The following is an 18,267-nucleotide window of genomic DNA, read 5'->3' as shown; positions in this document are numbered from 1 at the left end:
ATATACACTCTATTACCAATAGTATTGGGACGCCTCTCTATATACACAATATTACCAAAAGTATTGGGACCCCTCTCTATATACATTATATTACCAAAAGTATTGGGACGCCTCTCTATATACACTATATTACCAAAAGTATTGGGACGCCTCTCTATATACACTATATTACCAAAAGTATTGGGACGCCTCTCTATATACACTCTATTACCAAAAGTATTGGGACGCCTCTCTATATACACTATATTACCAAAAGTATTGGGACCCCTCTCTTTATACACTCTATTACCAAAAGTATTGGGACGCCTCTCTATATACACTCTATTACCAATAGTATTGGGACGCCTCTCTATATACACAATATTACCAAAAGTATTGGGACCCCTCTCTATATACATTATATTACCAAAAGTATTGGGACGCCTCTCTATATACACTATATTACCAAAAGTATTGGGACGCCTCTCTATATACACTATATTACCAAAAGTATTGGGACGCCTCTCTATATACACTATATTACCAATAGTATTGGGACGCCTCTCTATATTACCAAAAGTATTGGGACACCTCTCTATATACACTATATTACCAAAAGTATTGGGACGCCTCTCTATATACACTATATTACCAAAAGTATTGGGACCCCTCTCTTTTTACACTCTATTACCAAAAGTATTGGGACGCCTCTCTATATACACTCTATTACCAATAGTATTGGGACGCCTCTCTATATACACAATATTACCAAAAGTATTGGGACCCCTCTCTATATACATTATATTACCAAAAGTATTGGGACGCCTCTCTATATACACTCTATTACCAAAAGTATTGGGACGCCTCTCTATATACACTATATTACCAAAAGTATTGGGACCCCTCTCTTTATACACTCTATTACCAAAAGTATTGGGACGCCTCTCTATATACACTCTATTACCAATAGTATTGGGACGCCTCTCTATATACACAATATTACCAAAAGTATTGGGACCCCTCTCTATATACATTATATTACCAAAAGTATTGGGACGCCTCTCTATATACACTTTATTACCAATAGTATTGGGACGCCTCTCTATATTACCAAAAGTATTGGGACGCCTCTCTATATACACTATATTACCAAAAGTATTGGGACGCCTCTCTATATACACAATATTACCAAAAGTATTGGGACGCCTCTCTATATACACTATATTACCAATAGTATTGGGACGCCTCTCTATATTACCAAAAGTATTGGGACGCCTCTCTATATACACTATATAACCAAAAGTATTGGGACGCCTCTCTATATTACCAAAAGTATTGGGACCCCTCTCTATATATACACTATATTACCAATAGTATTGGGACGCCTCTCTATATACACTATATTACCAAAAGTATTGGGACGCCGGCCTTTACACACACATCAACTTTAATGGCATCCCAGTCATACGCCGGCCATACACTAGCCGAAAAATCGTCCTAAAATCTGTCATTTGGTCCGTTCGTCCATTAAAAAATCGTTTTTTACTCTTCAGAGCTGAAAAATCAAAGGAACAGTTTGGAAAATTCTGTCGAACGAACGATAAATTGAAAGGTGAATGTGTTTCTCGCCTGAACTGTTTTCACCGCATATATCTGACAAAAGAAATGAAAAACGGATGTCCATTGAACGATTTATCGATCAAAATTCAATCATTACATGATGGCACAATTGTCTGCTCTCACAGCCGAGTGTTCGTTTTTCGAAAATGAGTTTGAACGATTTTTCGTATAGTGTATGGCCAGCATTAGTTCGTAGGGTTCAATATTGGGGTTGGGCCACGCTTTGCAGCTATAACAGCTTCAACTCTTCTAGGAAGGCCGTCCACAAGGTTTAGGAGTGTCTATGGGAATGTTTCACCATTCTTCCAGAAGCGCATTTGTGAGGTCAGGCACTGATGTTGGATGAGAAGGCCTGGCTCGCAGCCTCCGCTCTAATTAAACCCAAAGGTGTTCTATCCGGTTGAGGTCAGGACTCTGTGCAGGCCAGTCAAGTTCCTCCACCCCAACCTCGCTCATCCATGTCTTTATGGACCTTGCTTTCACCAGGGGCGATCAAAGGGTTAAATGTGTCCCTAGGGGGTGTTTTCTCTGTGTGGGGGATGGGCTTATGGAATGAACACAGAGACCTGTGTTCCTAAATAGGAGGATCCCTGTGTTGATTGCTGAAAGAACAGCAGTCTGCCGCCGTTCTGTCTACACGGGGAGCGATTGCAGGTGACCGGGGGCAATCGCAGCCACCGGCCCCACTGATTGGCTTCCCCAAAGCGACGTACAGGTACATTGTTTCGTGGGACAGAGCCGACCTGTCGCAGTATATGTACAGCTGGCAGCCAGGAAGCGGTCACCATGTTTTATTCCTCTTTCTTATCATTAATAATACATTCTACACTCACAGCCGCGTCTTTCTTGCATAAAAAGCGAAGCCGCAGACTTGGTGAAAATTTTATTTGCGTCGCTCTCAAAACTTTTGGGCGTGGCTGTACAGAGATCACCCAGAGGGGAATGTTTTTTCCTCAACAAAAGTGGAATTCCATTTTTAAATGAAATAAACACGCTGAACACGTACCTATACTCCAAGATGATGATGATGATGATGGGAAGTCCTTCCTCACTGGACATTTCTGATCACCTGAGGAGGTCCTGGATTTATGAAGAGTTTCTTCTTCTTTATCTATAAAACAAAAAGAAACATTGAAAGCCATAAACAGTAACAGGACTGCCCATAGGTGTAGCCAGAATTATTTTCTGCCTGGTGTCCTACTCCTGTAGGGGGGGCAGTATAACCCAATGGTTATGAAGATCAGGAGTTGTGTCCATCAGTGAACGAAAGAGAAAAAAATCCCAGTAAGTTTATTATGATTGGTTTGCGCAAAAGAATTATTTTTTTTACTAGTAATGGCAGCGATAAGAGACTTCTAGCGGGACTGCGACATCACGGCAGATACACTGGTCCCCAAAAAGCACTCACTGATGAGCACTGTAGTGGCACCGTAGGGCACTGATGAGCACTGTGGTGGCACCGATGAGCACTAATAGAGCACTGTAGTGGCAATGTAGGGGACTAATGAGCACTAATAGAGCACTGTAGTTGCAGTGATGAGCAATTAAAAGCACTCACTGATGAGCACTGTGGTGGCACCATAAGGAAATCATTATGAGCACTAATAGAGAACTGTAGTGGCACTGGTGAGCACTGTAGTGGCACTGATGAGCACTGTAGTGGCACTGATGAGCACTCACTGATGAGCAAAGTAGTGGCACCATAGGGGACTGATGAGCACTGTGGTGGCACCGTAAGGCACTGATGAGCACTGTAGTGGCACTGATGAGCACTCACTGATGAGCAAAGTAGTGGCACCATAGGGGACTGATGAGCACTGTGGTGGCACCGTAAGGCACTGATGAGCACTGTAGTGGCACTGATGAGCACTGTAGTGGCACCATAGGGGACTGATGAGCACTGTGGTGGCACCATAAGGCACCGATGAGCACTGTAGTGGCACCGTAAGGCACTGATGAGCACTGTAGTGGCACCGTAAGGCACTGATGAGCACTGTAGTGGCACCGTAAGGCACTGATGAGCACTAATAGAGCACTGTAGTGGCAATGTAGGGGACTAATGAGCACTAATAGAGCACTGTAGTGGCAATGTAGGGGACTAATGAGCACTAATAGAGCACTGTAGTTGCAGTGATGAGCAATTAAAAGCACTCACTGATGAGCACTGTGGTGGCACCATAAGGAAATCATTATGAGCACTAATAGAGAACTGTAGTGGCACTGGTGAGCACTGTAGTGGCACTGATGAGCACTCACTGATGAGCAAAGTAGTGGCACCATAGGGGACTGATGAGCACTGTGGTGGCACCGTAAGGCACTGATGAGCACTGTAGTGGCACTGATGAGCACTGTAGTGGCACCATAGGGGACTGATGAGCACTGTGGTGGCACCATAAGGCACCGATGAGCACTGTAGTGGCACCGTAAGGCACCGATGAGCACTGTAGTGGCACCGTAAGGCACTGATGAGCACTGTAGTGGCACCGTAAGGCACTGATGAGCACTGTAGTGGCACCGTAAGGCACTGATGAGCACTGTAGTGGCACCGTAAGGCACTGATGAGCACTAATAGAGCACTGTAGTGGCAATGTAGGGGACTAATGAGCACTAATAGAGCACTGTAGTTGCACTGATGAGCAATTAAAAGCACTCACTGATGAGCACTGTGGTGGCACCATAAGGAAATCATTATGAGCACTAATGGAGAACTGTAGTGGCACTGGTGAGCACTGTAGTGGCACTGGTGAGCACTGTAGTGGCACGGATGGCACTGATGAGCACTGTAGTGGCACGGATGGCACTGATGAGCACTGTGGGGCACACTGAATCAAGACAACTCATTCTGCTGCGTTGTTTCTCTCCCTCACACTGATACAGAAACATTGCAGCAGTGTGAGCTGAACCGGCATTATCCTGGTTTGGTGACAAAGTGATCGCTTCGTCCTGCTGTGATTGGTCCTTCACCCCAATCTGGGATGCGCTGCTTCCCGGGGACCCAGAGATCACAAACACTTCGGGATGAAGAGAGAAGCGCGAGCCCAGGAGGACGTCATATGGCAGCCTCCCAGAAATAGCTGGTCGCCCTGCAGCTGTCATATATATATATATATATATATATATATATATATATATATATATATATATATATATATATCTCACAGTCGGCAAGTAGTTAAAAAATTAGTGTCGGTGTGTTTTTAGGTAGGATTAAAATAAAAAAAAAATAAAAAAAAAAAAGCAAAATGCGCACTATTGTTTCTGGGCGGCACTACGGGTACAAACAACATACATATGTGGTATCACTGCGATCCTTAGAAGCAGAATTTACTTTGGGTCTATTTGGTGGTAGGTTATGATAGTAACAAGAAATAAACAGTTGAATAAAAAAAAAAAAATATATATATATATATATAAAATATTATTTAATTTTTTTACTATTCTGGGACAGTTTTCCTTTAAAAAGAAAAAAAAAGAATCAGGAGATATCCAATACCATTTACCACCAAATAAAAGTAATTGTGAAGATCTGTACAGTTTTACTAAACACGTCAAAGTTGCAAAATTGGGTTTAGGAATTTCGATTTGTTTTACCCTTAGGTGCGAAGGGGTTAAGGGTTAAAAAAAAAAAGTGTGGGGGGGTGGGGGGGGACGGGGGGTCACCTGCTCTACCAGTAATAAGTTACAAATTCTATTTAAATTTGCAGCTAAATACTTCAGTGAATGTTTTAGGTCCCCTTTTTATGGGATTACCTCTCTGCCACTATGCTCTCTCCTCCTGTCAGAATGCTCCTCCTCACCCTGCAGTACAATTTGTAGGTCTTATCCCTAACCTGTGACTGGACAGTGAAAGGAGAAGCTGGAGACTTACAAGCTCACCCATGTTTTCTCTTCCTATCAGCATGCAGCACACCCCATTGGCTTCTTGTGCAGCTTCTCCCTCTCCCAGTCTGGGCTCTGCTGTACGGGGGACTGCAAGAGGCTGATATGGGGTCACAGTCAGGTACTCACATTGCTTACAATTTACACTGAATGACATTATTACCTGCAGAGCCGCATCCGTGTCTTTTATATCTGATTTAACCACTTGCCAACCGCCTACCTCCTATTACTGCAGCAAGTCGGCTCTATTGCGTGAAATCATGTACCTGTACGTCATTTCATGCAATAGCCACTGGGTGGCGCAAACGCATGTGCTGTCGGAGGCACGATCGTGTGCTGATTGGACACATCGGGAGCCAATCAGCGGATCCGGCGGACCAAATGTCTGCCGGCCACCGGCGATTGTTCCCCAGAGAGGCAGAATGGCGATCGGTCTATGTAAACACGGCAGGTCTCCGTTCTCAAGATGGCGATCTTGTGTTTCTGCTAAGTAAGAACACAGATTTCTGTCTTCCCTCAGTCAAAGCTCCTCCCCCACACAGTTAGCAAGAACCCCCTAGGGACACACTTAATCCTTTGTTCGCCCCTGATGTTAACCCCTTCCTTGCCAGTGTCAGTACAGTGACAGTGCATATTTTTAGCACCAATCACTGTATTGGTGTCACTGGTCCACAAAAGAGTGTCAGTTAGGTGTCTGATTTGTCTGCGTAATGTCGCAGTCCCGCTAAAAAAAAAAACTGCTGATCGCCGCCATTACTAGTATAAAAAAAAAAAAAAAAAAAATTCCATACAAATATCTCATTGTTTGTGGACGCTATAACTGCGCAAACCAATCAAAATACGCTTATTAGGATTTTTTTTTAACCAAAAATATGTAGCAGAAAACAAATGGGCCTAAAATGATGAAGAAATTTGTTTTTATTGGCTGTTTTATAACAGAAAACAAAAAATATATTTTTTGATTTTCAAAATTGTTGCTCTTTTTTTTTTATCTTATAGTGTTTATAGCGCAAAAAATAAAAACCGCAGAGGTGATCAAATATCACCAACAAAAAAAATTTTTATTGGGAATGTTATATAGCAGAAAGTAAAAAATATTGTGTTTTTTTTTCTGAATTGTCGCTCTTTTTGTTTATAGCGCAAGAAATAAAAAAAAAAAAAAAAAAAAAAAAAAAAAAAAAAAAATCGCACAGGTGATGAAATACCACCAAAAGAAGCTCTATTTGTGGGGGGAAAAATTACAATTTTATTTGGGTACAGCATCGCCCGACCGCGCAATTGTCAGATAAAATAACGCAGTGCCATATCGCAAAATATGGCCTGGTCATTAAAGGGGGGGAGGGGGGGGGGGTAAAACGTTTCAGGGCGGAAGGGTTTAAATGAATTGATATTAAATAAAAGGGTTTCCTTGCATTGATCACCTACCAGAACCGGTCCTCTTCTCCTCCACAAAATCCAAGTCTTCATAATTCACTTCCTGATCCAACATCTCCAGGAATCGGCTCTGCACCTCCTCTCTGGACTCCTCTCCCATGATGTAATCGCACAGCGCTGCCCCGGAGGCAGGGATTGGAACAAACACCCGCTGGGGGAGGGGAAGCAGACACGGAGACTTCTCGGAGCCTAGGGTGGGGTTCGAGAAAGCCTTATGGTTATCCATAAACGCCGAAAAATGGGAAATAACATTCGATAGATCTACTAAAAATGTCAGAGGCGTACCGTGCTCCGATCTGTTAAGGATGATATCTTCAAACATTATTTCACATCGGTCAGATATCGTATTAAGGAGATCTCGTTTTATGACCTACAAGAGAGGACGTACAGACTGAGATTGGATTATTTTTCAATTCCATACCTTATAATGGACCCAATGATGTCATCACTGGCTCTCCCTGCTTCTCTATGCAATGCAGGCAGACCATGGCTGGTGGGAGGGGTCTCGGCAGGGGGTTGTACATAGCTTCCTGACAACATCCCAGCCCTCCTCCGCAGAGACCCCTCCAGTCCTCCTCCGCAGAGCCCCCCCCAGTCCTCCCCCGCAGAGACCCCCCCCCCCAGTCCTCCCCCGCAGAGACCTCCCCAGTCCTCCTCCCCCCCCAGTCCTCCTCCGCAGAGACCCCCCTAGTCCTCCCCCGCAGAGACCTCCCCAGTCCTCCCCCGCAGAGACCCCACCCAGTCCTCCCCCGCAGAGACCCCCCCCCCCAGTCCTCCCCCGCAGAGACCTCCCCAGTCCTCCTCCCCCCCAGTCCTCCTCCGCAGAGACCCCCCTAGTCCTCCCCCGCAGAGACCTCCCCAGTCCTCCTCCGCAGAGACCTCCCCAGTCCTCCTCCGCAGAGACCTCCCCAGTCCTCCTCCGCAGAGACCCCCCCCCAGTCCTCCCCCGCAGAGACCTCCCCAGTCCTCCCCACGCAGAGACCTCCCCAGTCCTCCCCCGCAGAGACCTCCCCAGTCCTCCCCCGCAGAGACCTCCCCAGTCCTCCCCTGCAGAGACCTCCCCAGTCCTCCCCCGCAGAGACCTCCCCAGTCCTCCCCCGCAGAGACCTCCCCAGTCCTCCTCCGCAGAGACCCCCCCAGTCCTCCTCCGCAGAGACCCCCCCAGTCCTCCTTCGCAGAGACCCCCCCAGTCCTCCTCCGCAGAGACCCCCCCAGTCCTCCTCCGCAGAGACCCCCCCAGTCCTCCTCCGCAGAGACCCCCCCAGTCCTCCCCCGCAGAGACCCCCCCAGTCCTCCCCCGCAGAGACCCCCCCAGTCCTCCTCCGCAGAGACCCCCCCAGTCCACCCCCGCAGAGACCCCCCCAGTCCACCCCCGCAGAGACCCCCCCAGTCCTTCCCCGCAGAGACCCCCCCAGTCCTTCCCCGCAGAGACCCCCCAGTCCTCCCCCGCAGAGACCCCCCCAGTCCTCCCCCGCAGAGACCCCCCCAGTCCTCCTCCGCAGAGACCTCCCCAGTCCTCCTCCGCAGAGACCTCCCCAGTCCTCCTCCGCAGAGACCCCCCCAGCAGAGACCCCCCCAGTCCTTCCCCGCAGAGACCCCCCCAGTCCTCCCCCCGCAGAGACCCCCCAGTCCTCCCCCGCAGAGACCCCCCAGTCCTCCCCCACAGACCCTAGAGAATAAAATGGTGGTCGTTGTAATATTTTATATCAAACACAACTTTTTGGGGGAAAATACGTCAGGGAATTAAAAAAAAAAAAAAAAATGAAATAGTAAAGTTAGCCCAATTTTTTTTGTTTAAAGTGAAAGATAAAGTTATGCTGAGAATCGTGATCTTTATTGTAAGCAAAAAAAAAAAAAAAAAAAAATCAGGATTCTCACTTTACTCAGAATTGTGCAGCTCTACCTTGATGGGCGGGGGGGGGTGGGGTCTGGAGGAGTGGACGCTCCCAGGAAGACTGCCTGCATATGCACCCTCATGTGATCCCGAGTCTCCATGTTGATCCCGAGTCTCCATGTTTGAAAGAGCTGACATCCAATTAATAAAAGGGGTGGGGACAGTCAGGTTGGGGAGGAGAGAGAGCTAGATGATACTGGACGTCCTACAGCCAGGCAATGAGGCATTGTTTTCATGTCCCAATATAAACTTACCTGTATAGCGTCCTTCACCTTTGGCTTGTTGTTGCAGACAAATCCTCTGCACTTCACCACTCCTTGCATTTTTAAAGAAGAATTGCAAATCTGAACTCGTGCCGTGGAACGCTCCGAAATTTTCTGAAAGTCATAAAAATAAAAAGATTTTCATACAGAATACGGAGCTGTGAGAGGAAGAGGAGTGGATGGTCAGTATTACAACCAATGAGACTTTCCCTCATAGGGATCACAGGGGTCCGAATTCTAAGAAATGACTCTCTTATTGGTCAGGGATTAACAAGTTTGCTTTGTATCCAAGAGCCGGCCAATAAAGTTAGGAGCCATTTTTTTTTTTTTTTTTTTTAAACTAACAAATTCTAAGGGGGGGGGGGGGATGTCCCGAAGGTGAACCCTTTAACCCTTTCACAGCTAGAGCTGTTTTTGCTTTTTCTGCACATGCTTAAAAAAATCATTTTAGGAATGAACATTACATAAAACCCCCCCATCATTACATAAACCCCCCCCCCCCAGAATTACATAAAACCCCCCAGCATTACATAACCCCCCCCCCCCCCCCCCAGCATTACATAAAACCCCCCCAGCATCATAGATTTTCTGAAATCTGACACCCTAGAGAATAAAATAGTGGTAGTTCCAATTTTTTGTCACATATTGAAAAAAAACATATTAAAAGTTAATTTTAGGACACAAAAAAAAAACAATAAATTACCCAATTTTTGGTAAAATATAAAAGATGAGGTTACACCCAGTAAATAAATACCCAACATGTCAAACCCCTTAAATTGGCATGCACCCATGAAATGGTGACAATCTTATATATATATATATATATTAGAGCTGCACGATTAATCGTATGAAAATCGCGATCTCGATTCACCCCCCCTGACGATCTAAACCTGACATATTCTCGATTCTTTGCATAGCTGAGGGAGCAGAGAAAACAGCTGTGGAAAACTCCCAGTAACTATAAACAAAATGATTACATTGTATCTTTCCTCCCGCAAACGCCTATCAGCTAAGCCTCCCAGTAACTATAAACAAAATGATTACATTGTATCTTTTCCTTCCCTCTGCCAGGGAGAAAGGAAGTTTAACCTCTTAAAGCGGAGTTCCACCCTGGTTTTTTTTTTTTTTTTTTTTTAATACCCCCGGGACAGTCAGGGCTAGTGCATTCCACAATGGCTAGCCTCTGATCTGTCCCGGGTTGCACTTACCTGCAAGACGAAATACTTACCTTGCAAACGTCTTGTCCAGCGCTGCCATCTCAGATGTGGGCAGCTTGAAGCCAGCGCGTCCTCTTCGGCGTCTTCTTCCGCCTTCTGTGGTCCCACGATGCTCTGCGCCGGCCCCGACGTCACTTCCGGGTCACGCGCGTCATCCCTCCACAGCTTCTGGGCATGCCCAGAAGCTGTTTAGAAGGGGATGACGCGCGCGACCCGGAACTGACGTCGGGGCCGGTGCAGGCGCAATGATTCCTGGGAGCTATGACGTCCAGCTCCCAGGAATCATTGCAGAGCCAGGAAGTGACGAGGGGCCGCGGCCGAGGAAGGAGGAAGAAGGAAGTAAGGTAAGTATATTTTCTTCGCTACGAGGTAAGTAAAAAAAAAAAAAATATGCGATTATCCATTTCTTTTTCAGGTGACCCGGAGCGAGAAGATGGAGGTAAGTATAAAAATAGGGTGGAACTCCACTTTAAAGACTGGACCTTTTTATGACACTTGTTGCTTGCGAGTTTAAAATCATTTTTTTTTACTAGAAAAGTACTTAGAACCCCCAAACATTTTATATATTTTTTTAGCAGAGACCCTACAGAATAAAATGGCGATTGTTGTAATATTTTATGTCACACTGTATTTGCGCAGCAGTCTTTCAAACGCAATTAATAAACTTTAATGAATAAAAAAAAAAAAACGTAACAGTAGAGTTATCCCAATTTTTTTTGTTACACAGAGAATCGTGAGAGAATCGTGATCTTTATTCCAAGCTAAAAAATCGTGATTCTCATTTTGGCCAGAATCGTGCAGCTCTAATATATATATATATATATATATATATATATATATATATATATATATATATATACACACACACACACACACACATTATATACATACATACATACATACAGTATCTCAGGAAAGTAAGTACACCCCTCACATTTCTGTAAATATTTTATTCTATCTTTTCATGTGACAACACTGAAGAAATGAGACTTTGCTACAATGTAAAGTAGTGAGTGTACAGCTTGTATAACAGTGTAAATTTACTGTCCCCTCAAAATAACTCAACACACAGCCATTAATGTCTAAACCGCTGGCAACAAAAGTCAGTACACCCCTAAGTGACAACACACAGCCATTAATGTCTAAACCACTGGCAACAAAAGTGAGTACATCCCTAAGTGACAATGTCCAAATTGGGCCCAATTAGCCATTTTCCCTCCCAGATGTCATGTGACTCGTTAGTGTTACAAGGTCTCAGGTGTGAATGGGGAGCAGGTGTGTTATATTTGGTGTTATCGCTCTCACTCTCTCATACTGGTCACTGGAAGTTCAACATGGGACCTCATGGCAAAGAACTCTCTGAGGATCTGAAAAAAAGAATTGTTTCTCTACATAAAGATGGCCTAAGCTATAAGAAGATTGCCAAGACCCTGAAACTGAGCTGCAGCACGGTGGCCAAGACCATACAGCGGTATAACAGGACAGGTTCCACTCAGAACAGGCCTCACCATGGTCCACCAAAGAAGTTGAGTGCACGTGCTCAGCGTCATATCCAGAGGTTGTCTTTGGGAAATAGACGTATGAGTGCTGCCAGGATTGCTGCAGAGGTTGAAGGGGTGGGGGAGGGGTCAGCCTGTCAGTGCTCAGGCCATACGCCGCACACTGCATCAAATTGGTCTGCATGGCTGTCATCCCAGAAGGAAGCCTCTTCTAAAGATGATGGACAAGAAAGCCCACAATACTTCATCAGTTTCGTTTTTACAGAGGAGATCTGTTGTTCTAATGATTTCTCTCATTCCAGCATGCCCGGCGATATCCAACAAGTGTATCGCAATCAACATTTTCAGGCATAGGTGCCCCAACATGCATTTACGTTTGTATGTGTGGATGTGGGGGGCTCAAATTTTTTTTTACAATTGAAAAAATAATTTTTTTTTTAACTTTTTTTTTTTTCCATCACTTTTTTTTTTTTCATCACTTTTTTTTCATCACATTTAGGTGACAGGTTCTCTTTAATGAGACATCCAAGGTCCTCGTGTCTCCCCAGGCTCCACTGAATGTAATGCAATGCACATCACATGGCATTACACTCCGAAACGCGTCGCTGCTAAACGTCTCAGCATCACTACCAGGAAGTGACGTCACTGCCCTCCAGACACGATACCGTGCGTTCCACAGGACACGGGAAAACGTGGAAACCACCGAGGCTACCCCCACCGTAGGAACAGCACGGATATCGCCACCAGGGACCCCAGGACAGTGATGCCCATGACGATCCATTTATTTGCTACACGCTTTTATCAAGGTTTACCATTGTGAGTAAGAATTTATCGCATCTTCATTAAAACATTTGTCTGCTGCACTGCAGGGCGCTGTGCGTCCCTCTCATTGTTCCCCCCAGAGTTTCTTCTATCTCTTCCACCAGCAGCCTTCACTTGGACACCTCAGACTGAGTCCCCTCTCTTCCCCCAACCCCCATCCATACATGGCCCATCAAAGACTATTGGGGTGACACTGAACTTCCTCCTATGGTTCTGTCCAGGTGAGTGCAGCCAGGAAACATCACCATAATGAGGAGATCCTGGAGACATTTCTGTACTGTATACAGTATACAGACCTTCACCTATAGGAGGATATATTACATTATACAGGCCCTTCACCTATAGGAGGATATATTACATTATACAGGCCCTTCACCTATAGGAGGATATATTATACAGACCCTTCACCTATAGGAGGTTATATTACATTGTACAGACCCTTCACCTATAGGAGGATATATTACATTGTACAGACCCTTCACCTATAGGAGGTTATATTACATTATACAGACCCTTCACCTATAGGAGGATATATTACATTATACAGGCCCTTCACCTATATGAGGATATATTACATTATACAGGCCCTTCACCTATATGAGGATATATTATACAGACCCTTCACCTACAGGAGGTTATATTACATTGTACAGACCCTTCACCCATAGAAGGATATATTACATTATACAGACCCTTCACCTATAGGAGGTTATATTACATTGTACAGACCCTTCACCCATAGAAGGATATATTACATTATACAGACCCTTCACCTATAGGAGGTTATATTACATTGTACAGACCCTTCACCTATAGGAGGATATATTACATTGTACAGACCCTTCACCTATAGGAGGTTATATTACATTGTACAGACCCTTCACCCATAGGAGGATGTATTACATTATACAGACCCTTCACCTATAGGAGGATATATTACATTATACAGACCCTACACACCTACAGGAGGATATATTACATTATACAGACCCTTCACCTATAGGAGGATATATTACATTATACAGACCCTACACACCTATAGGAGGATATATTACATTGTACAGACCCTACACACCTATAGGAGGATATATTACATTATACAGACCCTACACACCTATAGGAGGATATATTACATTATACAGACCCTACACACCTATAGGAGGATATATTACATTATACAGACCCTTCACCTATAGGAGGATATATTACATTATACAGACCCTTCACCTATATGAGGATATATTACATTATACAGACCCTACACACCTATAGGAGGATATATTACATTGTACAGACCCTACACACCTATAGGAGGATATATTACATTATACAGACCCTACACACCTATAGGAGGATATATTACATTATACAGACCCTACACACCTATAGGAGGATATATTACATTATACAGACCCTTCACCTATAGGAGGATATATTACATTATACAGGCCCTTCACCTATATGAGGATATATTATACAGACCCTTCACCTATAGGAGGTTATATTACATTGTACAGAGTACAGACCCTTCACCCATAGGAGGATATATTACATTATACAGACCCTTCACCTATAGGAGGATATATTACATTATACAGGCCCTTCACCTATAGGAGGATATATTACATTATACAGGCCCTTCACCTATATGAGGATATATTATACAGACCCTACACACCTACAGGAGGATATATTACATTATACAGACCCTTCACCTATATGAGGATATATTACATTATACAGACCCTACACACCTATTGGAGGATATATTACATTGTACAGACCCTACACACCTATAGGAGGATATATTACATTATACAGACCCTACACACCTATAGGAGGATATATTACATCATACAGACCCTACACACCTATAGGAGGATATATTACATTATACAGACCCTTCACCTATAGGAGGATATATTACATTATACAGACCCTACACACCTACAGGAGGATATATTACATTATACAGACCCTTCACCTATAGGGGGATATATTACATTATACAGACCCTACACACCTATAGGAGGATATATTACATTATACAGACCCTACACACCTATAGGAGGATATATTACATTATACAGGCCCTTCACCTATATGAGGATATATTATACAGACCCTTCACCTATAGGAGGTTATATTACATTGTACAGACCCTTCACCCATAGGAGGATGTATTACATTATACAGACCCTTCACCTATAGGAGGATATATTACATTATACAGACCCTACACACCTACAGGAGGATATATTTCATTATACAGACCCTTAACCTATAGGAGGATATATTACATTATACAGACCCTTCACCTATAGGAGGTTATATTACATTGTACAGACCCTTCACCCATAGGAGGATGTATTACATTATACAGACCCTTCACCTATAGGAGGTTATATTACATTGTACAGACCCTTCACCCATAGGAGGATATATTACATTATACAGACCCTTCACCTATAGGAGGTTATATTACATTATACAGACCCTTCACCTATAGGAGGTTATATTACATTATACAGACCCTTCACCTATAGGAGGTTATATTACATTGTACAGACCCTTCACCCATAGGAGGATGTATTACATTATACAGACCCTTCACCTATAGGAGGATATATTACATTATACAGACCTTACACACCTACAGGAGGATATATTACATTATACAGACCCTTCACCTATAGGAGGATATATTACATTATACAGACCCTACACACCTATTGGAGGATATATTACATTATACAGACCCTTCACCTATAGGAGGATATATTACATTGTACAGACCCTACACACCTATAGGAGGATATATTACATTATACAGACCCTTCACCTATAGGAGGATATATTACATTGTACAGACCCTACACACCTATAGGAGGATATATTACATTATACAGACCCTTCACCTATAGGAGGATATATTACATTGTACAGACCCTACACACCTATAGGAGGATATATTACATTATACAGACCCTACACACCTATAGGAGGATATATTACATTGTACAGACCCTTCACCTATAGGAGGTTCTATTACATTGTAACCTCTTACTTACCGAGGGGGTCAGAATAGTCGCAGAGACAATTTGCCGGCCAGACGGTGCAGATCGTCCTTTTTTCTGGTAAAAAATATATTTCATACAAATTTTGATTTAATTAAAAAAGAACAAAAAAACTGTAATTTAACTGCATTTATGTGAACTGAAAAAGAATGAGAGAGATACAGAGATAGAGAGATACAGAGATAGAGAGATACAGAGAGAGATATAGAGAGATAGAGATATAGAAATAGAGAGATATAGAGATAGAGATAAAGAGATAGAGATAAAGAGAGATATAATATTGTATTGTCAAAAGTATTGGGATGTCGGCCTTTACACACACATGACCTTTAATGGCATCCCAGTCCAATTCATCCCAATGAGGTTGAGGTCAGGACTCTGTGCAGGTCAGTCAAGGTCAGTCAAGTTCCTCCACCCCAAACTCACTCATCCATGTCTTTATGAACCTTGCTTTGTGCACTGGTGTGCATTTATGTGTTGGAAAACTCCTCCCACAAAGTTGGGAGCATGAAATTGTGTGTGTGTTGGGGGGGGTGATCTGTTCCGCCACTTGTTGGTTATGGTAGTAGAGATGCCTGGGGAAAGGGGGGGGGAGGGTTAGGAATAAAGGCATTATACAGGTCCTCCCACTTGCGTTTTTTTTTTTGGGGGGGGGGGGGGAAGGATAGGGGTCAACATACTGGTCCTAGCGCTTGTTGCTTGCTGTTTTTTTTCTTTTGATTTGGGGGGGGGGGGGGGGGTGATAGATCTGTTCTACCACTTGTTAATTGTTAGTCGAGGTGCTTGAGGAAGGGGGTGGGGGGGGGGTGGGATATTGGAATAGGGGCAATATACAGGTCCCATCATTTGCTGTTTTTTTAGGATGGTGGCCAATATATTAGCCCTAGCACTTGTTGCTTGCTGTTTTTGTTTTTGGGGGGGGGGGGGGTGTGAGTGATATATCTGTTCGACTATTCACACCGAATCCTTACCTGTTCCTCCACCAGATCACCATCTTGGTCTCTCAGCCGTCCATTGAAGAGCATGGTGCACTCTTCCATTTCCTTTGCCCATTGTGCCAGTCTAGTCTGCAATTATTATAAAGAAATAACATTGTAACTAAAGAGATATTCCTTCCTTATGTGGAACCGTCTAAAAGATACAAATCTGGACCCAATTTCACCGATATCCCCTATAACGTGATAAACAAGATTGTCTGGGACTATACCAGTGTATACATATAGACTGACCAGAGAAGATTAACCACCTAAAGACCGCCCGCCATAGTTTTACAGAATAGAATAAAAAATAATACAATAGAATAGAAAATGAAACAATAAAATATAAAGAATTAATCTGCCTTCCGACATTTGAATAGAATAAAATAGAAAGAATGTAGCCGTCTTTTGAAATTTGAATTTTGAAAAGAATAGAACAAAACAGAATAGAATAAAAATTTAAGGAATAGAATAGAAAATTAAACAGAATAGAAAATAAAACCATAGAATGAAATAAAAAGAATAAAGCCGTCTTCCAAAATTTGAATAGAATAAAATAGAAAGAATACAGCAGTCTTTTGAAATTTGAAAAGAATAGAATAAAACATAAGAGAGAATAAAAAAAAAAAAGGAATAGAATAAAAAATAAAGGAATAGAATAGAATAGAAAATAAAACCATAAAATAAAATAAAAAGAATAAAGCCGCCTTCCGACATTTGAATAGAATAAAATAGAAAGAATGTAGCTGTCTTTTGAAATTTGAATTTAGAAAAGAATAGAACAAAACAGAATAGAATAAAAAATTAAAGGAATAGAATAGAAAATTAAACAGAATAGAAAATAAAACCATAGAATAAAATAAAAAGAATAAAGCCGTCTTCCAATATTTGAATAGAATAAAATAGAAAGAATAAAGCAGTCTTTTGAAATTTGAATTTTGAAAAGAATAGAATAAAAAAAAAAAAAGGAATAGAATAAAAAATAAAACAATAGAAAATAAAACCATAAAATAAAATAAAAAGAATAAAGCCGCCTTCCGACATTTGAATAGAATAAAATAGAAAGAATGTAGCCGTCTTTTGAATTTTGAAAAGAATAGAACAAAACAGAATAGAATAGAAAATAAAACCATGGAATAAAAAAAAAAAAAAAAAAAAAAAAAGGATAAAGCCGCCTTCCAAAATTTGAATAGAATAAAATAGAAAGAATATAGCAGTCTTTTGAAATTTGAATTTTGAAAAGAAATAGAATAGAATAAAATAAAAATAATATAACCACCTTCTGAAATTTGAATTTCAAATAGAACAGAACCACCTATCCTTCGCAATGAATTCGGATCAATTCAATATTTTCGATTCAAATACTTTGAATCCATTGGAAAAATTTAAATTTGGTTGAAACTAAACAAAACAAATTTCATTTCGAATGCAACAAAACTAAATTGGTAAATTAACAATTCAATCCGAAACAAGTTTTTTCATTCTGCACATGTCTAGCTGCACTTGGAGTTCTCCAATGAGGAAAGTGTCAGGGTCTGCGTCCCTTTAGATGCGATTTACTTTTAGGAGTATCTCACCAAAAATGTTTTTGTTGCAGGGGATGCCC

At 42.5% G+C, this 18,267-nt stretch overlaps 1 protein-coding gene across 1 annotated transcript in view; it reads right to left on the bottom strand.

Moving 5' to 3' along the window:
- The window catches only part of ODR4 (odr-4 GPCR localization factor homolog), a gene marked incomplete at its 3' end in the record, with an annotated part of 46,684 nt that overhangs the window by 10,264 nt on the left and 18,153 nt on the right, over positions 1 to 18,267 (bottom strand). The window contains exons 7-12 of the mRNA XM_082266380.1: positions 16,645 to 16,751; positions 14,882 to 14,888; positions 9,061 to 9,183; positions 7,198 to 7,282; positions 6,904 to 7,101; positions 2,606 to 2,710 (exon numbers count right to left, since the gene is read on the bottom strand). Of these exons, the coding sequence (XP_082122506.1) occupies positions 2,606 to 2,710; positions 6,904 to 7,101; positions 7,198 to 7,282; positions 9,061 to 9,183; positions 14,882 to 14,888; positions 16,645 to 16,751 (625 nt within the window). The remainder of the gene's footprint in view (positions 1 to 2,605; positions 2,711 to 6,903; positions 7,102 to 7,197; positions 7,283 to 9,060; positions 9,184 to 14,881; positions 14,889 to 16,644; positions 16,752 to 18,267) is intronic.

The sequence above is a fragment of the Pelophylax lessonae genome (assembly GCF_965119305.1).
Source record: "Pelophylax lessonae genome assembly, chromosome: 8".
Lineage (NCBI taxonomy): Eukaryota > Metazoa > Chordata > Amphibia > Anura > Ranidae > Pelophylax > Pelophylax lessonae.
Note: the sequence above shows the minus strand (reverse complement) of the source record. Positions and strands in the feature narration are given on the sequence as shown.